The sequence below is a fragment of the Anabas testudineus genome, chromosome 19 (assembly GCF_900324465.2).
Source record: "Anabas testudineus chromosome 19, fAnaTes1.2, whole genome shotgun sequence".
Taxonomy (NCBI): domain Eukaryota; kingdom Metazoa; phylum Chordata; class Actinopteri; order Anabantiformes; family Anabantidae; genus Anabas; species Anabas testudineus.
The window spans coordinates 5681878-5703932 of NC_046628.1; the positions used below are offsets into that span (position 1 = coordinate 5681878).

Here is a 22055-nt window from a genome sequence, read left to right on the forward strand (position 1 = left end):
GGACAGACATTTAGTAATGACGGTCCATATTTTTCATTTTTTTAAATCAGTTTAACAGTCAAGCCTTGTAACATGATCAAACTTGTGTGCATCTGTTTTTGCACTACTGTATTGAGTCACAGGACGGCAAACGCATATCATATCCCACAAACCGGTTCCTATGCTGTCCCCAATCGTTTTCTCAGCTGCATTCTCAAATAAAAATGTTTCCTGGCCCTTTAATATAAGGTCATGCTTTCCTGTGTGTGTCTTCATGCATGTTTACGTGCACCATGGGGTGTTAAGTAGGCGTGACAATTAGTTGCGACCTTCCCAGGGGTCAACAGCTGCACTAATCTGACAAGGAACTTACATAAAATGATTGAAATGTGTGATGGCACAATGTCTTGGTGGCACTGGTCCTGTCTGAAAGAGATCCTATCTTTATCTCGCGCCACGTAAGCAGCCGTATGTCTTACAAACTTATCACTGCTACATGCTGTACATTGTGTCACTTGGATACTACCTGAAACAGCAGCTTTTTTTCCCCTTTACGTCTTCATAATTTCTTTCCAGGAACCATCAATCAAATAAATCTATGTACACCGGCCTTAAAAGGAGGGTAAACTGTGTGGCTAACAGGAAGTGAATTTGAGTGGAAACTGAATTTACCACTGACATCTTAACTACACCAGGAGAAATGTGATTGCCAGATGTAAATGTGAAATTTCACAACTTTTACTCTGTCTGCATCCTCTGCATCCAGGAAACAAGCCTGACATTAGGTTTATGGTATATCTGTATGTTCTTGCTGCCCCCTAAAGGTTCATTAGAGCCTTACACAGTCTACACAGAAACACATTTATTCAACTCATTTTTACACACAGGTAAACTCCAAACTGAAGACAGTCACATTGTGATAAACAGGGAAAACAAACGATTATTCTTGAGCTTTGTCATCGACCCATTTAGGTCCTTTTACAGGGTTCAGTTTAATGGTGCTATATACATGCGTTTCTCATTGTTTCTCACATAGGGAATAGAGAAGCTCAATCTGCTCTGCATATTCAAATCCTGGCCTGCGAGAAAAGGACAGATAAGAATAAATCAAATGGCAATAGTTTGTATAAAGGTCAACACCAAATCAAGATGTATCTAATCCATCTTACACATTAAAGAAAACTAAATTAATGATTTATATCTCGATTTAGGCAGATATGCTTTTATCGATTTACAGTGTCACATGTTTATTATCATCACTGCAGTTATCTCACCGTCCTGGTGTCTCTAGGATTAGAGGGATGTTGTCTAGTCTGGGCTCATTGACAATGTCTCGGAACGCAGAAATCCCAATGTGTCCTTTACCGATGTCTTCATGGCGATCGAGGTTGCAGCCCAGTTTACCTGCAAGTCCCAAAAATAGAAAAAAACAATAACAGAGTTTATTAAATGACATGCAATTCATTATTCAGAAAAACGTCAGTTTCATATTATTACATATTAAGCCAAACTAAGACTTGAAGCAAGTTCTTGAAGCAAAATATAAACCATCTTGTTAATCTCTGTCTGAATTGTCTTTGTATTAGCTGGACCTTTCGAGTCATTGAGATGGATGGCTCTGAGGTAATGGAGCCCTACTTGCTGATCAAACTCATCAAGCATAGCCTTCACTCCTCCCTCAGCAGCCAGGTCATAACCTACCAAGACAGGAAACAACACTTATTTAGTTTACATTTAATAATTTGGCAGAGGATTTTATCTAAAGTGATTCACAAGAAGGTACAAACCAAGCAAATTATTTAAGCCAAGGTGAACAACTTTGAAGTGCTCTAGGAAGAGCCGTTTCCTTTTCATCGGGTATAAGTGCAAGATTTTTTTTACAGTTTACACCATGAACTATCAGCAAACTAAGAACATGTGGTATATAAGATTTCACTCACCTGCTGCAAAGGCATGACAGGTATCGAGACACACTCCAACTCTGGTCTGGTCTCGCACTTCGTCTATGATGCTCTTCAGCTCAGAGAACTTCCCGCCCACCGTGCTGCCCTGACCGCTCATGTTCTCCAACACTGACCACATGGAGAGCAAAGGGGAAAAAGGTAAAGAAAGAAAAGAAAAAAAACCCACTTTAAACTCACTTCAAACCTTTTTCCTCTGCAACATCTGCTGCACATGTATAAGTGATTTGACTGTTGCTGTTGATTCCTGATGGCTGGGAGGAGAGTTTCACTGCTACTTCAGCCTTTCTGCAGTTAGTGGTTCCTGCTGTGAATCACAAGCGATGCAACGAAAGGTGTCAAGCCTGCTGTCAGTTTTCCAAATTTAAAGTTATGCATTAACAAAAGGTCAACCTGAAGTAAACTGGTTTTGTATGAAAAAATGTGATGTAACAACTAATTTATTAAACAACTCACTTGTGGTAGTAAAATACTGATGATCCTAAAGAGGGTCAAAACATATTAAAGTCTAATTTTATTAGTACGTACAAAAAAACCATGGTACTTAGTGACACAATTTGAATTTCTATACATCAGATTTGATTGTTGTTGTTGATTCAGGTTGTGAGGATTTCTACTATTGTGCTTCGATCACGCAATTTTCCTGTGTAAAAGTATATTTCATTGTGGTTTTCTGACACACTTCTTACCTTGCAACGTTACATAATGTTGCAGTTTTGCAATGCTTACTAGTGACTATGTGACCTCGTTTCAGCGCCAAGTCCCTGTCTTTCTTGGTAACTTTGTAAATGTGTTCTACAGTAATCCCTGTATGAATTGCAGATGCATCTGTCAAAATTATGTAACAGGGCAAAGCAAGGGTCTAAAAAGTATCACAATAAATGTGAGTAAAAGGAAGTTAGCAACACAGAACTAAATACATGTTAACACAACAGCTAGGCCATAAAAACAAGTCTCCTGACAGCTCTCAGACATTATGTGCTCCATCTGAATGTGGGATACTTCATAGTAGAGGGTGTTTGTCAATTTTGTCCACCTGTAACCACTGCAGGTATCTGCTGGTGTGCATGGTTAATGGCTCCTGCTATCTTGTCCACACACTGCTTTGTGGTGATGGAGCCCAGGGAGGAACCAGGATGGAAGTTGTACAGGTTGAGGCCCAAGAGGCTGCAGCGGCTGAGCTCATCCACGAGCAGGGCCTGGCTCTTCTCGAACACATCTGGGTGCAACATGACACGCAAACCAAAGAGGGGAGACAGTTGGGAAGATGACATAACCACTGCAAGACAATGAAAGTGGGCCGAGTGGGAGACAGAAAGGGAGAGAAGTCAGCACACCCTCTTTAGGAGATCCACAGTTCATGAGGTAGGACCCATGAGGCAGGATGTGAGCTGGGACAAACCCTTGCAGTGCACACTGCTCCCGAAACTTGTCTGCAGCTGTGTGGTCCAGGACAGGCCTCTTCCATGACCGCTGAGAGCCCAGAAACAGGGCAAAACTGCTGCCTCCCATCTCTATGCAGGAGCCCACTGCTTTCCAAATCCCACCTGGGGACAAATTAAAGAGGCAACAAAGCTAATGTGCGTGACTGCGTGTTTGAATTACTTCAGGTTGAACACTGTGGCCTACCTTGAATACCAACATGAGCTCCGATGTATTTCTTATTTCCACGGTGCTTCCTCCTCCTGTCCTCTCTCTCCTCACCGTCCTCTCCCCTCTTCTCTCCTCCCAGTGCCTCCTCTGGTTTTCTTTTCTTTGCTCCTGTCTTTCTCGGGCCCATGCTGCTAGCAACAGACATTTATGAATTGGCAAAAACATCTGCAAGGAGCTGATCGTTTAATGCTAATCACTTCCCTGGCTAGGCGTTTGTGAGGATAGGTGAGCTGCGAAACATGCGCACTGTTGTTAAGCTTGACAGCCAAAAGTTTACGAAGGTCAGAAAGCGTCTTTTATGCGTCCCTCCTGGTAGGAAGCAGCCAGTCAGACGACTTCCACGCAGCTGCCACGGACTGGCCATTGGAGGCGCTTCATGCTGAGCAGCAAAATGGCCGCCCGTCAACCGACTGAGTCCACGGCGCTTTGAAATTTAAATTCTTCTGCACATTAGGGTTTACACTATTACAACAATAGTACTTACTTTACACATCAGTAGCTTACTGCGCGTACATTTTCCATCATCTGCCACTTACTTGATTATCCGCTCAGGCGTCGCTGTTCTTGTAGCCTCGACGAATGCCTCAAAAAGCTAAAAAAAAAAACTGCACTGAAGCACTTTAGCTAAGCTAGCTAGCAGGCTGGCTTTTCTTCATATGTGATTCCTGAGGTGAGTAAAGTAGATGGATATGTATATTATATTTCTAAGCGGTTTGGCATCGTTTGTGTGCGTGCATGATGCAAACACTGGGTTTCCTAGCTAACAGACGCCATTAGTCTGGCTACTTGTAGCTGCTGTAGGTAGCAACTAACTTAGCTAGCTGTTAACCTAGCTAACGTTCAGTAGCATTAGCACTGATGTAGCAGTGTTTGTGGGTTAGCAGAGCCGGGTGTGTGGCTCGAAGCTCGGTGTATTTGCTGTAAAGGACCGTTGTGTACACAGAACAGACAGCTGGTTGATTTTGTTACTGCTTTTTGTCAATGATCGCCGCTCTGTGTCTGTGCATTTTGCAGGTATTGACTCAAACCACTCCTTATTGTTAGTTTACGTTAGCTAGCCATTGAAGAATTGTTTCACCAGCAGCAACTATAAAATTGTCGGTTGGACAAACTTGTTAGGATAGTGATGACGAGCTTTGCTATTTCCGCTCATTAACTGTTCACTTGAAACAATTGTTAAAATCAGGTTGATTTTAGGGAGGTTTTCAGATTTTAGGACAATACTCCGATTTTCTAATGCTGTAACATTAGCTTCCTACATGCTGACAATGTTGACAGGACAACAGGTAACATTAGCGTTAGCTGGCGTCGCTTACTTCAGTGATTTGAGGGGTAGGTGGACACGCTTGTATGCTGATCGAGAAGCTCATAATAACGAATGTATCTTATAATCAGACTTTCTGATCGGTCAGGCCTGGGGTCTAAAATGCTTCAGGTGGGATGATAACGTTAGCCTCGTTTTCCGTGGATCTAGGAATCAGCCTCCTGGAAATGTTACGGCACTAACGCTAGGCAAAAACGAAACCAGCTAAAGACAGGCCCTAGCAGCTCATCAGGTTCATCATTTAACAGTCTGTTTTCGTCTGAGTTTACCTGTGTTTTGACCTGGTTATATGAGCCTAGATAGGTGGGACTTGGCTATTGCCATATTGTAATATACTACTGTCTTAAGTTAAGTGCTTTATGGTAGCCTGTGAAAGCCAGGTTAAACTAATTCAGTCAGTAATAGTTAATAAATCAGTGCCCATAAATATGTCTAGCCATAACCCAACACTAAAGTCGGATTGCAGTCTAAGTATTGAGGGAGCCACTTGATTGATTGAAAAATATTGTGTTAGTTGGATTTGTCAAGTTAGCAGTCAAGCCAAGTCGGGGTTTTTCTGCATTGAGGATCCCAATGACAACCACATTAGGTGTTCCTGAATTATACAAAATTTCTCACAGTTGTTAAAGAGCCTAACCCTGAAGATTTGCTCACACTCCCTTCTACAAACAATTAAATTGTTGGTGAATTGTTAAAGTTTCCATAGCCACATGCTGACTCTGTCTGTCTAATGAAAAGATGTGCTGGCTGACTTAATGAAGCCTCTTGCAAACCATCTAAACTGGTCGAACCTACCAGTGTGATCAGCTAACGTATTCTGCATGCTTCTGATAGGGATAATTACTGTGTTTGTTGCCCACACGTCCAGCAGTATTCTTAGCTCTAGCATCTGATGACTGATTCATCCAATCAAGCATGTGGTCCCTTGTCGCTTACACACATGGATGCAGGCTCACGTGGCCACATAGCAACTGTGGTGCTTTTTCCCCTGGTTTTTCTCTGCAGCTATCATTAACTGTTTGTGTTTTCTTTTTTTTTTCTTGCAGTCATTTACTTAACACTTAAAAGGCACTGTGCAAAGACACAGCCAGGGAGTTAATGTTTTTTTTTTTTTTTCAATCATGAATATGTGACCATGCTTTGCAATATCCTTTTTTCTCTAGAAGAACGGAGTATCAAGACCGGAGCAGTAGTTCATGGAAGACAAGAAAAGGAAAAAAGACGACAAAAGGAAAAGGGACGCCTCTCAGAAGGTGAGCATGTTCATCTGGTCAGTTGATTAGATCCCTCTGTGATACTCTTGGCCAGCAATATTATTAAATTAATTCTTCTCTGTTTATATATGTGTGGTTGAGCGGTTATTTGATAACTTAAATACAGGCAGCATAGCCACCCAATTTGCATACAGTGTGACAGACCAAAAGTGATTGTCTTTAATAGCAAAATATAAGAATTATATTTTGTTTTAATTTTTGCCATCTGGCTTGTACATCTTCTTCGTACAGTCACTTGGAAACTCCCTAAACTGTTGTGGACACAGTTGAACAACTGTACCAGCACCATGTTCAACAGTTGTAAACTTCGAGCAATACTTAATAAATTAAGTTTAGAGTATATTGTTGGGCATTACGTTTCCTATTAGCTGTGCAAATATCCTTATTCAGTATTGGATAGTTGTGTGGGTGAGTTAAGGTTACACCATATTACAATTTTACAACATTATAGGAATGTTATTATAGGGTTTGTTTTCTTACAAGGGGGTGTTATTATAATTTTGAAGTTCTTATCTCTGTGTTGCAGTGGCTTGTGGTCACTACAGCTTCCTATTTTCTTTAAATACATCTTTTCAAATTTCACACAGAATACCAGTGCCCTGTAAGAAATCAGGGTCAAGATGCACAGACCTTGTTTTAACCTTGTCTCTTAACATAGGCCAACCTGCTCTGAAATACCCAGCAATAGAATATTTATTTAGTTTATCTTTTCTTTGCACTTGTAGTTTGTTTTGATGGAAGCTGGAGTCTTTCAGGGGCTAAAACTTTTTTTTTTTTTTTTTTTTTTTTTTTTTTTTTTTTGTTAAAATCAGAAAGTTTTTAGTTTCTAATAGCTTGTGCTATAGTGGTATAATCACTTTTTTTTCAACAAATTTAAGTACAAATAATCCTAAATTTAAGACTGTGTTAACTTGCTGATGGAATGACACATGTCCAGATGTTATGTCTGTCAGTGTCATGATGATAATACAGAAGACATGGCAGGCCTCAACAACTACAGAGTCTTGAATGGGGGATGGTATTATCCTGGCACACCTAGACTCAGCAGTTTTTTTTTTCCTTACAAACCGCAATCGCAGATTCACCAACATTGTCTATTGTTTTACACTTTCATTTTCATCTCTTCTCTGCTCTGTTGTTTTACTGCACACTAACGTTTCAGTAAATGTGTTTTTCGTGTTAACTTCACGTTTAAAGAATATAGTATAAATTAATGTGTTTCTCTGTTCATTTCAGGTTACAGAACAAAAAAACAAAGGTAATGTTATTTTCACTTGCATTGTCCGATGCATTTCTTCTGATACTTGACACAGTGTTTGTTGATTCACCAAATTAATTGTGATAATTGATTGTGGTTATTGTTTTTTTTTATACTGCCTTGTGCTTCTTGCAGTGCCAGACTTGACCAAGCCGGCATCAGCCCACTCTCCTGCCACTCAGAGCAGCTCTGCCTCCCCCAGCCCTGGACCCACCCCCTCTGCCTCCCCATCTCCAGCCACCTCCGGCTGTGGTAGTGCTGCCACCCCTTCACAGGGCGGCAACAATGCCAAGCGCCTGGCAGTGGCCAACGGACAGCCCACCTCCACTACAAGTTCTTCCTCCACCTCTGGCAGCCCCAGTGTTGCTGGAAACGGCAGTACAAGTAGCGGGGGCGGATCCCAGGCGCCTCAACAGCAACCGCGCTACATGCCGAGAGAAGTGCCGCCGCGATTCCGCTGCCAGCAGGACCACAAAGTGCTACTGAAGAGGGGTCAGCCACCACTGTCCTCCATGCTGCTGGGAGGGGGAGGAGGAGGGGACGGCCCCAATGCAAATGTGGCTGCTGTCTCAGGTAAGTGTTTATCAGATTGAGAACAGAGGTATTCTCTGTAAAGACAATTTTAATCTATGTTTCTTCAACATTGTTTCATTTTGATCCTAACTCTGTTTTCTGGGTTATTTCTTCTACAGATTTTGGTGCAGCTGCCTCCTCATTGGCCCTCACCTCGTCGTCAGTTGCTGCTTCTTCTACTACTTCTAATTATGCAAATTCCATGTGGGGGGCAAGCTCAGGCAGCCAGGCCTCCTCTCAGGGCAGGGAGAAGGTGATTGTTGATGGCAATGACCTGGAGGAGTGGCCTAGCATTGCTGGCAGTGATGGGGGAGGAGGAGCTTCTTTTGCCGGAACTGGAGGGGGCAGCAGCAACAATGGAATGTCTGTGAACAGCATCAGTGCCTCTGGCAACCAATCCTCACCCACTTCCTCGTTCTCTTTGCCCAATGAATGTATGCAGTCGTCCAATGGTGTGGCGTGGGCAACGTCTGCCTCCCAGGGTCATCTTGGAGGAGGGAATGCAGTAGTCCCAGCTGGGCCGCTGCCACAACAGCCCTCCTCGCTTTCCAAAGCCTCCGCTGTGCCAGGGAGCCTTGATGCCAGTGGCCCCATCGACGGCAGCAGCGGGATTCCAGGTGCCAACTTCAATCCAAATGCCAACCCTTCGGCCTGGCCTGCCCTGGTGCAGCAGGATGGGCCTGCTGCTACAGGGGAAGGAGGTCTGTCTTCCTTCCGTCACCAGGGCCCTGGACCGGCTTCGTCTGCCAACAGCTCTGCTTCCCTGGGGGTTGGAAATGGACAAGTCGGGGTGCTGGGGGGTCACCCACCTTTATCTGTGAATCAATCAAGCCCTCATCAGCACCAACTTCACCAAATGCAATGCAGAGACAGAGAGACCGGAGGGGGGAAGTGGGACAGTGAATCAGCGGGACCAAAAATTGCTGGGGGGGAAGGGGTTGGAGTAGGGCTGGACCATGGTGAGGGAGGATGCGGTATGAGTGTGGAAGACCACAGCCTTTCCTCCCCATGGAGCGGCCCGTCTTCTTACCCTGCAGCTAACTCCAAAACGGGTGCCTCAAGAACTGATGGATGGAAGGATGGAGGAGGTGGCACAGGGGGATTTGGAGCTGCTGAGGGGGATAATGGGACCTCGGTCTGGGGGTATCCGAGATCCACTAGTGGGGTTAATGATTGGGGTGGTGCTGGAAGTGGTAGGAATAATAGTCAAACCTCCGGGGTATCTCAGGGAGGGTGGGGATCATCAGGACTAGCAGGAGACAGAGCGGTATCTGGTGGTGATTGGGGTGGTAGCTCCATTGCTATTGGTGGAGGAAATCCAGGAGGAGAAGGAATGGGTGGAGCCTGCAGCAGTAACAGCAGCAGTAGTGGGGGCAGCACAGCTGGCAACCCCCCTGCTACCTCCTCCTCTTCCTCAACAGCCACCACTATGACCAGAGCTTGGGACAATCAGAAAGGAGAGGGTGAGACAGGGGAATGGGGTGGGGGAGTAGGAGGACAGGAAGCACGGGGAGGCTCTTCATCCAGCGGTGGAAATTCCAGAAGTGACAGTGTGTCTAAAGGCAGTCACAGTCGTTCCCGCCGCCAGGCACCAAATACTGACGCTGCCTTACAGAGCCTGCTCAACCGGTCTGATCTGGACCCACGGGTCCTGTCCAACACAGGCTGGGGTCAAACACAGATCCGACAAAACACGTCGTGGGATATTGAAGAACATGGGGGACAGAGTAAATGTGGATCGACATCAGCAACGCCAAAACACCCACCTTCTCTTAGTGGTTCTTCTCAGTATTCTGGTGGATCCAGAATCACTGAATCAGTGGGTCCAGTGGTTGGTCCTTCCCTGGTTTCATCTGCTGGGTCCTCCGGAGAGGGCTGGGAGAGCAGCAGCAACAGTAGCAGTAGTGGGGCCTCTCTGTCTGGGAGAGCCCCACCACATTCAGGCCCCAACATGAGGAATCTTGGCGTCACACAATCTGGGTCAGTGACAACAACAGGACCGGTTATGGGGTCCGGGGTGATATCTGGACATAACCAGCAGGGGAAAGCTACAGGCTGGGGTGGAGGTGGGATGGGGGCTGGGGACAGCCAAGAGGCCAAGGGTTGGGGGAGAAATGAGTGGAGAGACAGTAGTAGAGGAGGAAATGCAGGAGGGTGGAGTGATCTTGGGCAACAGGGTGATCCAACAAGTGGAGGCTGGGGAAGAAGTCAGGAGGAGAAAGGGACTGGGGGTTGGAAAGACATGGGTGGGAATGGAGGAGGAGGAGGTGGTGGGTGGGGATCAGGACAGAAAATTGGTACAGGTAGAGACTGGGGAGAACAAGAATCCAAATCAAATAGTGGGGGAGGGGGATGGGAGGATGACAGGAAGAATAAAACAGGAAACTCAGGTGGGGATTCAGGTGTGGGTGGTTGGGGAAGCTGGGATGATGGTGCTCCCCGGAGAACCTGGGGAGCAGGAGGCACAGGGGGAGGAGCGAGTGGAGCAGGGGGGATGGGTGGTGTTGGGCCCAAATCTCATCAAAGTTGGAGTGGGGGAAACAAAATGCACCAGATGCCAAACAGCCAATCGGGCTCCATCACAGGCCCACAGGCACAACTGCAACAGCAACAATCACAGCCCCGCAATCAGCATCCACAGCTACAGCAAGCATTGGACCAAGGGGCTATGCAAGAAGGCGGGGGGAGGAAACCGGTCTCTCAAGCCCAGAATCAGAACCAAAGCTCAGGCTGGAACCCAGGGCCCGTCCCTGGTGGCCCTGTAGGTGGATCAGAACCAAGCGGCTGGGAGGAACCTTCACCGCAATCTATAAGCAGGAAGAACGAAATAGACGATGGAACATCAGCATGGGGAGACCCAACCCATTACAACTACAAGCCGGTCAACCTGTGGGATAAGAACAGTACCCCTGCTGGACAGCAGCCGCATAGCCAGGGTCAGGCCCAGCAGCAGCTGCAGCAGGGACCTCCAGTGCAGCAGCAAGGACCTCCAGTGCAGCAGCAGGGACCTTCAGTTCAGCAGCAGGGACCTCCAGTGCAGCAGCAGCCTAACAGGCAAGCTGCAGGGCTTGGAGGTAACAGAGACTTCAACACTGGGTCTGTGAAAGCTTCATCTCTAGGTAGGTCATTTCTAAATCTCTTTTTAAACAATTTATTTTGCTTACTTCTAATCTATCATTGAGTAAAATGTTTTAAATGGAAAAGCTAAAATCCTGCACAGATCTGCTCAACAGTCTTTGTGAATATCAGAATAAGTCTACTGCTGCAGCTGGTTGCTATATGGGTCTGTTGAATTCAGACATTGCACTTAGACTGAGTAAAATAGTGAAAGGGTCCCAGTTAGGATTGTGCATTTTAACCTGTGTTGCCCATTTGTTTCTGCAGGTCCGTCTGGTTGGGGTGGCACTTCTCCAACTAGCCCTACAGTAGACAATGGTACAGCAGCTTGGGGAAAGCCTAGTGACACACCTACTGGATGGGGAGACCCTGATGATGCTGTAGGGAAGACAACAGGCTGGGGAAACCCTTCTCCCAACCCTGTCAAATCTGGTTAGAAAATCTATTTAAAAATAGAGCATATGTGGCAAAAATTTAAAAATTAACTGCTATCTGGGGAATATATATACTTTTTGATTTTGGGGTTTTGGATCCTTAAGCTGCAGGAAAACAATGCATAGCATTTAGGACATTTTAATGCTTGATAGTTCACTTAGTAAGAAGGAACATTTCATATCTAATAAAGACGTTAACTGTAACTCTTTCCCCTACAGGGTCAAAGTCTATGCAAGATGGCTGGGGGGACAAAGAGGGCTCTGTTGCAGCCTCGCGTCACTCAAGCTGGGAGGATGAGGAAGAGGGAGGTGGCATGTGGAACAGCACAGGCTCCCAGGGAAGCAGCTCGTCCTGGGGACAGGGAAGCAACGGAGGCTGGGGGCAGAGTCACGCTGGGAAGAAGCCCACCAACAAGGTGAGATAGTGGTGGGGAGATAAAGGAAATATCTTTGTAGGAAAATAAATTTTAAAGACAGTTGTTTTCTAAAAAATATTCCTCTAGTCATTGGTAATACTACAGTAGTGGTAGTTTTCTTTATAAAAATGTTAAATGGCCCTTAAATGCACTAAAAGGATTTTCTAAAAGAAAAACCTATTGGTTATTCATCAAAGAGACTTGCGTTTTCTTTTCTTTTTTTTTTTGTATATTTACTGCTGCTCCTTAATAAAGCAAAATTATTTCTTATTCAGTTACTTGAATAGCTGGAATAATCAATAGAATGCTCCATTGCTAAAATAACCCATAGCCCTAATAAATACAGCAGTTAACTGTGTGGAGCAACTGAACACTTGTCAACACAGTATTTCCCCACGTGAGAATAGATCTCATTTTGACGATCTCCTGTTGTGTGCTACACATCTGAAACAGTAACTCAGGACAATGTCCACCGCTGATTCTCCAGAGTCTGGAGTTCACATGTGAAAAGAGCAATCAAATAATCATTGGTTCACATTATTTCTCTCTCAGGGTCCACTGAAGGCAGGTGGGGGAGACTCATGGATGAGCCCCATTAACAGACAGTTCTCCAACATGGGACTGCTGGTAAGACAGAAAATGTCCAAGCATCATACTCATCAACTCAAGGAGTTTTCTTGTGACAGAACAAAGCAGAAAATACTTTTTTATCTTTTCCAGTGTCTTGTTTTGTAGCCCCATACCACATACTCAAGTTGAAATTTCATCAATGTTAATGATGACAGTGCTGTCAGTGATGATGGTCATGCTCACAATGTCCTTTCTTACTGAACAGAATGATGATTCCAGTGGCCCAAACATCGACTTGGCTCCAGGTCCTCTGCAAGACAAGAAGATGGAGGCAGAAAAAAGAGGAATGGGAATGAACGACTTCAATGGAGACTTGAGAAAGGGAGGAAGAGGAGGTGGGGTGGCTTATCGTCCACCTGGTTCCAAAGAGGCAGCACCTGTTGAAGCTGGGTCCTATTATGACAAGGTAACAACTCCGTGCTGCCTTAGCAAGCCATTGTCTAATAGGTCTTTTTTGTGTCTAAATAACATTTTGTCGTTATCACTATTCTTTATTTCCTCTTGTGATTCTATCCTTTCTTCGTCTTCCCCATTTCTCCTTGCGTCAACCCTCCTCTACCATCCTTCATCGCCTCTCAAATTGGTCTTCCCTTGGCTGTCACTGACAGACCTTGCCTTTGACCAATCAGGATGGGTGCCTTGGGGAGGAGGGTCCTTGCTCTTTGTACTCACCACCCACTGTCTACAAGCCCCATTCTCTCTTCAACCACACTATTCCCTTTAGACAAGTAAGATAACCTCTCCTCTTGTTCCTGTCCTGCCATCTGTATATTAGCTTCTTTAATACAATCACAGTTACATTTCTTGTATAGATATTTTTTTTACAGTTGTGGGTTTACTGAGGTTTATTTTCCATCTTCAATCATAGGGAGCTCACAGTATCTTTGGCAGCAGTGGAGGTATGGCTCAGTCAAGACACCAACCAAGTGTCCCACCCATAAACCAGTCCCCAGGGATGCGGGCGCAAGTGCCTCATCAGTTCCTGTCACCACAGGTACCAACACTTACGCTTTTACTTTGCTGATCAGTATTCTTTCCAGCTGATAATGAGTTTCACACTCCACATTGTGACAGGAAGTATGTGGGTGGACTGTTGGTGTTGAACTGTGGTTGTGGGGGAGAGTCATCTTTACTGTTTGTCTGCTGCTAAGAAACCAGTAAATAAGAAGAATTACTTCAGCTGGGGAATTAGTGGAATTTCTTGCATTGCCTGTTTCTACTTTCTTGCTTGTAAACGCAAGTTATGTATGTAGTTTTTCTTATTATATAATACTTATGACTTCTGTTATTCTCTTTTAAAATACTCTAAGCACCCTTTCCTAATGTAGCCTCCAGAGTGAATAATCACTCCTCAGTCCATGAAGAGTATATTTCTCTTTGTTGCTAATGTATGTAAAGTGAAACACATGTATTTTCCAGGAACTGACTGTTTCATTCACTCAATGAGCTCTAGTCACTTTTTAACATCAGCTAACGAGAATATGGAAGACAATTATAGTTGATCTTGGAGGAACAGTAGGGTAATTTGGTTGCTAGCGGTTACAGCACCAAAGCGTTTCTGTAATAACAGGTGTGCCTGCCTGCCATTGTCTGTCTCCAGGTGCCAGGCTCTGTGCTGAAGCAGATGCCCCCTCCCAGTGGGAGTGTGGGGGGTGTTGGCAACATGGGCGGAGTGGCAGGATTCACAAGTGGTGTGTTACCTCCACAGCTGTCCCCCCAGCAAATTGCCATGCTCAGCAGTATCTACCCACCTCACATCCAATTTCAGCTGGTGAGAAGTAGCACAGTGCAACTCTGAAAGCAACAACTTTCTAAGTTCTAACACAGGTCTGCTGGAGTGTAAGAAAGGATTATTTTACCATCCTTAGCAGTTTGAAAGTTTCACAACAGGATTAATGATAATTACATTTGGGCTTTAGATTAATGTTTTCCATTCACCCTTAATTACACTGACCACACACAAAGTCTGTGAAATCAAACCATACAGTTAGGTGAGAAAAAGGGCTTTTGAAAGTTGAAACTGTGTAAACTCCTGTGAGACGATGAGCATAATTATACTATACTTATTATAACTTGTTACAACTTTGACTCATTGACTTCAGTAGAGTTTTTCAGTGTAGAGCTTAAAAATGGTTGTGCAGAGTACATTATTGTTCCTTTACTCTTCTGTTCTGTCTGTTTGCTTAGGCTTGTCAGCTGCTTCTCCAGCAGCAGCCACAACAGCAGCAACAGCAGCTACTGCAAAACCAGAGGAAGTTTGCGCCGAATGTGCGGCAGCAGGCTGACCCTCAGGTACACATACACGCACATACTTAACATATCACTGGCTGTGTTTTTACTTTTTCCTCCCAGCTTCTGACTCTGGTTTCTTTGTCTTCTCAGTTGGCCAGGATCATGGCAGTGCTCCAGCAGCAGAGGCAGCAGCAGGTTGGGGGTTTAAGTGCCAGCTCCAAACTCTCTCCCTCTCACCATGGTGGAGGTGTCGCAGGGGGCCCCAAACTGCCTGGGGCTGACCCCCTACCACACCCAGGCTTGGCAGGATCTGTGGCTGATCTGCACCAGAAAACTCTTGGACCATACTCTGGTGAGCATTTAAAAAATATGAAAGTATATCAGTTGTCTACATGCACAGTGAAATTTTGCACTGAATTAATTGAAAAGCATCTTTTGTAAGTTGCTGTGTGATTTCGTTTTGTTAAGCAGATAAATGTTAAAACATCATCACCTTCACGTTTGTCCGGTTCTGTCTCTCCCTAAACAGGGTTTGCCTCTGGAATAAATCTCCCTGGCCTGGATCTGGGTGGCTCTGTGGTGGGGGGGCCTGGGGCCATGAAGGATCTGGGTGGTCAGCAGTCCCGCTTCAAATGGATGATGGAGGGCCAGTCTTCACCAGACACATCCTCACCTGAGAATGCGTTTCACAAAAATGGTGAGCTGTCTTTGAGTCTTTTTCTTTATGAGGACCTTGTTTTTGAGGACACATGGAATGAAAGGTTGTTGCATGTGTGTTAATAAGCACATATTAAAGTGTGTATGGGCTCACCTGGTGTTCACTGATGCATTATGATTCGATAACCTTTCAGGTCCTGTCACACCCATAAAGATGCCAGGAGGCTCACCCTACTCTCAGTATGAAATGATGGTGGGAGACGGGCTGGGTGACAACTGGCATCGCACACCTGGCAAGATGGTTACCAAGGCTCCCACCACGACCAGCTGGCCTCCTGGTTAGTTACAGTTATAGTTTAGTTATGCTTAAAGCCACAGGATTCAAGAAAATGAATAATTATAATTAAGTGTAGGTAGCTAGTACCCACTTTTTTACCTACTAAACATTTCACGTCTTTAAGAACAGTTTTTTCACAGACCTTATGTGTGTTCCTCCTTTAGAGTTTCAGCCTGGCGTACCCTGGAAAGGAATTGACCGCGTCGACCCTGAATCTGACCCTTACATGACCCCAGGGAGCATGATGGGAAACGCCGTATCCCCCAGCCTCAATGATACCGAGCACCAGTTGTTACAAGACAATAGTGGTAAGCATTAAGCAGCTCCACTGCCGCTGTTTATTTTGTTTTTTGTTTTTTGCCTTTTTTTGTGTTTCATAAATAAATGTATAGGAATCTGATTATTTGGGTAGCAGTTAGTCATTCCGTGAATGATATAACCATATGTTGTTTTGGTTGTTACCTGTGTCAGATTCCACCCCTCCCCTGAACACCTTGCTGCCTTCACCTGGTGCCTGGCCCTACAGTGCCTCAGACAGCCCCCTCAACAACGCACACAACTCAGGTAAACACACTCAAACACACTCTTGGGTGTCGCTTTGTCTTGAATTTATGTTTAAGCCTGTCCCTGCCACATAACAATTGAAATTGTTAGTGTTTCAGCAATCTCGCAGTATATCATTTGAAAATGTGTCAAACAAGGGTAAAACATTATTCCTTGCTTGTTATCCTGATATGACAACACATGATGACTAATTTAGTAATAATAACATAATAATTTAGTTACTAAGTTGTTAAAGCTGTGAGCTATCTTGACTATCAACATGTACTTTAGTGTATATGTTAATCACAAACTTTAGTCTTGTCATTGTAACTGTTACATATTGATATTTACCAGAAAAGATGCTTAGACCAGACACTCTCTTCACTTCACTTTTCTATCTCCCTACAGCAAAGTACACTGACTACAAGACCAGCTGGCCCCCAGAGCCCATCGGACACAAGTCATTGTGGAAAGGCAGCCGTGGCAGCAGCCAGTCCCAGCTGTCCCGCCCACCTCCAGGACTAGCCAGTCAAAAGCAGCCATCACCTTCCCCTTGGTCAGGAGGAGCCCCTCGATTAGCCGGCCGGGGCTGGGGCAGTGGCTCAGGCACAACTGGTAATGCTAAAATGCATTTTTCATAATTGCTTGGTTAAAAGTTTTAAAGCCCATTTAAATGTACACAGGAGATAAAACAGCTGTCTCTGACAGTACGGCACTCTTTTTGTTCATTCATATTTGATTTGAAGAGCAGCCAAGACTTTTCAAATCATCAGGCAAGGTATTCATTATTTATTATATTTGAGAGGCCAAGGGAAGAACAGCGTGGAATTGTGTTTTTCAGGGAAAGTGTAAAAGACTGACTCTGTGCTCGTTGTCTCTGCAGGCTTGACATGGAGTGATGGCGGCTCTCGGGAAAGCTGCTGGTTGGTGCTCAGCAACCTTACACCACAGGTAATAAAGGACATTTTGAAACTGCTTTAGGGGAAAAAGCTAAGTTCAATGTTTGCAGTGTGTTTGTTTTGATGTTTATGTTTTTTGTTATGATCTAGAGCTCTAAGTAACCAGACGGGTTTATTTAATCTCACTGATCATCATAAAGCAGCACAAAAACCCAAAACGGTGCCCTGAGTTTTATACCTCAGCCCATCAGTCTTCCATTTAATCACTCTTGCCCATTGTGTTTTTGTTGCAGATTGATGGCTCAACTCTGAGGACCATCTGCATGCAGCATGGCCCGCTGCTGACCTTTCACCTTGGCCTGACCCAGGGCACCGCTCTGATTCGCTACAGCTCCAAACAGGAGGCAGCCAAGGCACAGAGCGCACTCCACATGTAAGACCCAATCTGCTTTTCCACTAGCATTGTGAGGTTTTTATGGTTGTTCTCAATATAGACATGAAAGATCAGAATAGTTGATTTTCACATACTTTTTATTGCCTCTCTATTTTGATAACATCCTTATAATATCGCCCTCAAGTCTGTGCGGTAACTTTGAAGCTGGAACCAGCAGAAATGGAAGCGAAGAACTAGCTTTGTCCACACAGGATAAAATCTGTCCCCCATCATCTTTCACGCTCACTAATTAAAACATATCTTGTTTGTTTAATCTGTTTAAAAAAGTGTAAAAGCAAAACCTTGTTATTTAATAGTGATAATAATAATAATAGACTATTTCCAGGCCTGGACCAGTTGCCAGGCAACCAGGAGAGACTCCAGGAAGTTACTGGAAAAAGCAGACAGTCATGTAATCATCTGTAAAATCATAAAAGTCGCTTACACCTGTGTGTTCAGATCAAACAAAGAAGACATAAATTATTTAGCTTCAAACTGGTTACACTGAGTGTCTTTTTACTTTGGACAGAGCTATTCTAGCTGTCTCTGACTGCCTTCAGTTTTATGCTTATATGCTAGTAGTAGTATGCTGCCATAGTTTTTTATTTGTCCCACAGGCAGAACAGTGAGAGCTTCTTGACTAAATGTTTAATTTAAAATAAATAAATAAATAAAAACAAGACTGAATTTATTGTGATCTATAAGTTTTATTTTTGGTTCATTCAGACAGAAAGGAAAAAAATTGATCTTTTCAAAACCTACCTCAATTACAAGTTGCTCACAGACTTTTTGTTTATACCAGGTGTGTTCTGGGTAACACCACCATCTTGGCGGAGTTTGTGAGCGAGGAGGATGTTGCTCGCTACATTGCACATTCCCAGGCTGGAGGAGCAGGGAGCGGAGGAACCACACCTGGCTCTGCAGGCTCCGGACCTACAGCAACCTCTGTAGTGGGGACTAACGGTAACGGAGGGAGCTGCGAAAGAGGTGGAGCGGGAGGCAGCGGTGGGGGAGGTGGAGTTGAAGGAGGTTCCACAGCTGGAGGAACAGGAAGTGGAGTTGCCAGCTCTGGATGGCAGAGTCTGGACAGCACAGGCAGCTCATCAGACCAATCTGCCACCCAGGGGCCAGGGCTGGGAGTCTTTGCCCAGTGGAGCAGCAATGGGACTGGAGTGGGCGGGGCTGGAAGTGTGGAGGCTGGAAGGCAGGGTCTGTGGGGGGGCATGGGGGGAATGGGTGGGATGAGCGTGGCGGGGTACCCCAGCAGTAGCCTCTGGGGTACCCCAGCACTGGAGGATCGTCACCAGATGGGCAGTCCTGCCTCACTGCTGCCAGGGGACCTGCTGGGTGGGGGGGCCGACTCTATCTGAGGGTCCAACTGACACACACAATCACATGCATACACACACCCTAGTTGTAATACTTGTCACTCTGTATTTATTTACACGCAGGGATGACCTGAATTAAAGCTACACTGGTGACCCAACACAGACACTCAACATACTTCAAACAGGCTACATACACATTGTCACACATACACATTAAACTGCTTAACTTTAAATGAAGACAACAGTAAAACTTGAACCGGGGGAAAAAGGTGAAATCCATTAAACTCTTTAGGACTCAACTGGATAGCTCTTTGTCTTTGTACTCCAAATCCCACCATCTGCATTCAGAGACCCGATCACTCAGGCATGCACTGTAGACAGGCTCAGCCAGAGTCGTACATGTCAACAAGTTTAGCTATTGCTGTTTTTAGTGTGCCACTTTGTTTCTTTTGTATTACTATTTAATGGTTGAATCTCAAAAATCAGACTTGCAGACTGAGCCCGTGTAGAACTTGCCGTTGTGCTTCTGAGTTCTCATGTTTGGAAGCTCAAGAGTGGGGAAGGATCTAGAGTTTGTATAAAATTTGGGACAGCACCACACTACTGAGTCAAATGGACGATCAGCAACCTTTGAGATGTGGAAAAGGTGTGTTTATAGTAGGTACCGACACCTCTACCTTGGTGGAAATATGCCATCAACATGGGACCCAGGGTAAAAATATCATAACAACATTAGCCAAACTTGCATTATATGTCTCTGGGTTTGTTGTTGATACATCCTCCACAAATCCCTCAGTTTTTTTGAAACAGAGCTACAACACAGAAACTACACAGACCTTACAGGACAACTAAATGTTACAACAGCAGTGGCCTTGGCTAACACCCAGCGGCCAGCCGCCCGCCATGTCAGCAGCATCACACCTTCTCATCAGTTACACACTGCTCTTATATTTGACAAGCAAATTGTATCTCCTTGTTGATGTACGTCGGTTGTTATCATAAATTTTTTTTTTTCTGTTTTAAAAGAAAAATGTGTGAAACCTTGTGGAAAAATCCAGAGATGTCCTTCTTTTTGCCCTTCAAACACTGACCTCGCTATTGTATTTTTTCTTACTCAAGAAATCAAGTTGGTTATTATATATTGTCATAATGTTATTGATGACTATGATCACTTATTTACTCGCTGTACAAGGTGCCCTCCTGCCTGCCTGTGTGTGCATGAAAGGAGTGTTGACAGTATGACAGAATGGAGGATGTGATGAAGACGATAATGATCTTGGAAGTGTGTGTTATTGCTACAATGTTGAATGTTTTTTTGTTTTTTTTTTTTCTTGTCCATGAGAGATTCATGAGGTGCGTGTGTGTGAGGGTGTGTGTGTGTGTGCTTTTGAACACTTATCTGCTCCAGTCAGGGAAGTGAAAAGATGTTAATCTGACAGCTTGCATTTGCAGAGAAAGGATTCTGTGTATGGATGTATACATGTTTGCGTGCTTGACTGGATATTGTGACGGCTAAAAGTTCAAAAACATTGGCACTATTGCATCTGTCTCTTAAGTTTTGTTTTTAACAGCATTTTGTTCCTGTTTGTATTATTTTCTGTCAAATGCAATAAGAGTATGACTATTTTGTTTTTAAGACGAAGCAACCAATTGAAGGCATTTCTGTTAAGATGCCAAATCCTACCATACCAAGCTGAGCTGGAACAGTGTTTTACAGACACGTTAAAGACATTACTTGTTATTATTTACTGCTTTATTTTTCTTTTGTTATGTATCAATTTAAATTAAGTCGGTCTTTATTATCACTCCTGTTCAGGATGTTTCCATTTATTTCAGATGTTACAAAATGGAGAGGAAATTAATTTAAAGCAGAAAAGAACAAGATAATAAAGGTTGAATTGAAGTCTGCTGGTTTGTTGTTTGATCTGTGTCAACTGTGTTCTCCAGGTATTCGTAGCACATTTTCCTTTGCTCTTTCAGGTTAAATGCCACCCATCCCATGAATTCCCAAGCTGTTCATGTACCACTGAGCTGTGGGGTTCATGAGAAAGTCTGGTAATGCAGTGTTGTACTAAATCCAGTGAGTGGAGCTTTTACTTAAATTAAATAAACCCCCAAACTTCCTAGGAGACGTTCAAGCTTTGTTAGGCTATATGCTGTGGTTGTTTTGCAGTAGTGCTTGATTTCCCACCGCAGCCCTCTGTTTTAACTCATGTATAGACTATAATCTGATTATAAGAGGAGGTTACTAAGAACCTTATGGAAGTTTATTTTAGCGCATGCGCGGTGCGTTTCTGATTCATCTCTTCGCATAAAGCATCAAGAGGACGTGCTTTCATGTAAACTTGTGTACTTTCAGAAGAAAATAGTTTGTATTTCCAAAAATTTCTGGATAAAACCCGTGAAAATACAATGAAAGTCAGTTTTTTCTAGTGAATATTTTCATTGCACATTTAGGCTAGCTAGCTGTTAAGCTAGCAAAACTTCAGCAACATCTCGTCTTAGTAATTTCCAAACCGACGCTAACGCTATAATAATAATAATAATTATTATTATTATGTATGTATGCTTCCTGGGTGTCAGTTTAACTAATGAAGGTTGCACTTGTTGTCATTAGGGTGTGATAAAGTCGCCCTCTGGTGATAAATGACCATATGGTTGCTGTATGGCCACACTTTGTTTACATATTTCCATTCAGCCTTTTACATTTCCGTGACTCAAACTAATCATTTGTATTCTTCAGGCATCAGCTGCAAAAACACAACTTTTCCCAGGTGTTTTTGTTGCAGGGCCCATCCTGAAAAAGACTATATGTTTTAATATTTAAGTAGGTTGTTGACATAGATACAGTCCCTCCTCCATATAATACCTAAGCATTTGTCCTACATTAAACTTTAGTTATTCATTTTTAAATACAGCAGCTTGAAGCGAGGAGCTCCGCTGGTGCCTCGGTCCGTCCGTCCGTGCAGCGCGGCGGCTTTAAGACAATCCGGGCATCTCTGCGAGC

General features: G+C 44.1%; 2 protein-coding genes across 4 annotated transcripts; one reads left to right on the forward strand and one right to left on the reverse strand.

The window, feature by feature from the left end:
* Nucleotides 1-799: 799 nt before the first annotated feature.
* Nucleotides 800-3771, reverse strand: si:ch211-141o9.10 (probable endonuclease 4). 2 transcript variants are annotated; one of them, XM_026350801.1, is made up of 7 exons: nt 3570-3771; nt 3278-3487; nt 2977-3159; nt 1920-2051; nt 1618-1676; nt 1254-1383; nt 800-1058 (listed from the first exon to the last, which is right to left on the reverse strand). In XM_026350801.1, exons 1-6 carry the CDS (start codon nt 3736-3738, stop codon nt 1288-1290), a joined length of 849 nt encoding a protein of 282 aa, XP_026206586.1. In that variant the 5' UTR covers nt 3739-3771; the 3' UTR covers nt 800-1058; nt 1254-1287. The 2 variants fall into 2 exon arrangements, with proteins under 2 accessions (XP_026206586.1, XP_026206585.1); XM_026350800.1 differs by having other exon boundaries at nt 809-1058; nt 1572-1676.
* A 357-nt stretch (nt 3772-4128) lies between these two features.
* On the forward strand, nt 4129-20956 carry tnrc6b (trinucleotide repeat containing adaptor 6B). 2 transcript variants are annotated; one of them, XM_026350797.1, is made up of 22 exons: nt 4129-4263; nt 6081-6170; nt 7428-7449; nt 7585-8022; nt 8142-11141; nt 11407-11571; nt 11793-11989; nt 12542-12616; nt 12825-13025; nt 13228-13347; nt 13488-13613; nt 14220-14390; nt 14807-14911; nt 15002-15203; nt 15381-15548; nt 15703-15846; nt 16010-16153; nt 16317-16409; nt 16797-17003; nt 17272-17339; nt 17581-17720; nt 18523-20956. In XM_026350797.1, the coding sequence occupies exons 2-22, from the start codon at nt 6114-6116 to the stop codon at nt 19088-19090; spliced, it is 6411 nt and encodes a 2136-aa protein (XP_026206582.1). In that variant the 5' UTR covers nt 4129-4263; nt 6081-6113; the 3' UTR covers nt 19091-20956. The 2 variants fall into 2 exon arrangements, with proteins under 2 accessions (XP_026206582.1, XP_026206583.1); XM_026350798.1 differs by lacking the exon at nt 13228-13347.
* Nucleotides 20957-22055: the final 1099 nt, after the last annotated feature.

Coding starts and splice junctions, on each gene's coding strand:
- si:ch211-141o9.10 (XM_026350800.1), bottom strand. CDS start 3,738: ATGTCTGTTGCTAGCAGCATGGGCCCGAGAAAGACAGGAGCAAAGAAA. Junction 1,677..1,919: donor CTGTCATGCCTTTGCAGCAG/GTGAGTGAAATC, acceptor CTGTCTTGGTAG/GTTATGACCTGGCTGCTGAG. Junction 1,059..1,253: donor ATCCTAGAGACACCAGGACG/GTGAGATAACTG, acceptor CTTTTCTCGCAG/GCCAGGATTTGAATATGCAG.
- tnrc6b (XM_026350797.1), top strand. CDS start 6,114: ATGGAAGACAAGAAAAGGAAAAAAGACGACAAAAGGAAAAGGGACGCC. Junction 13,614..14,219: donor ATCAGTTCCTGTCACCACAG/GTACCAACACTT, acceptor GTCTGTCTCCAG/GTGCCAGGCTCTGTGCTGAA. Junction 16,154..16,316: donor GTTGTTACAAGACAATAGTG/GTAAGCATTAAG, acceptor TACCTGTGTCAG/ATTCCACCCCTCCCCTGAAC.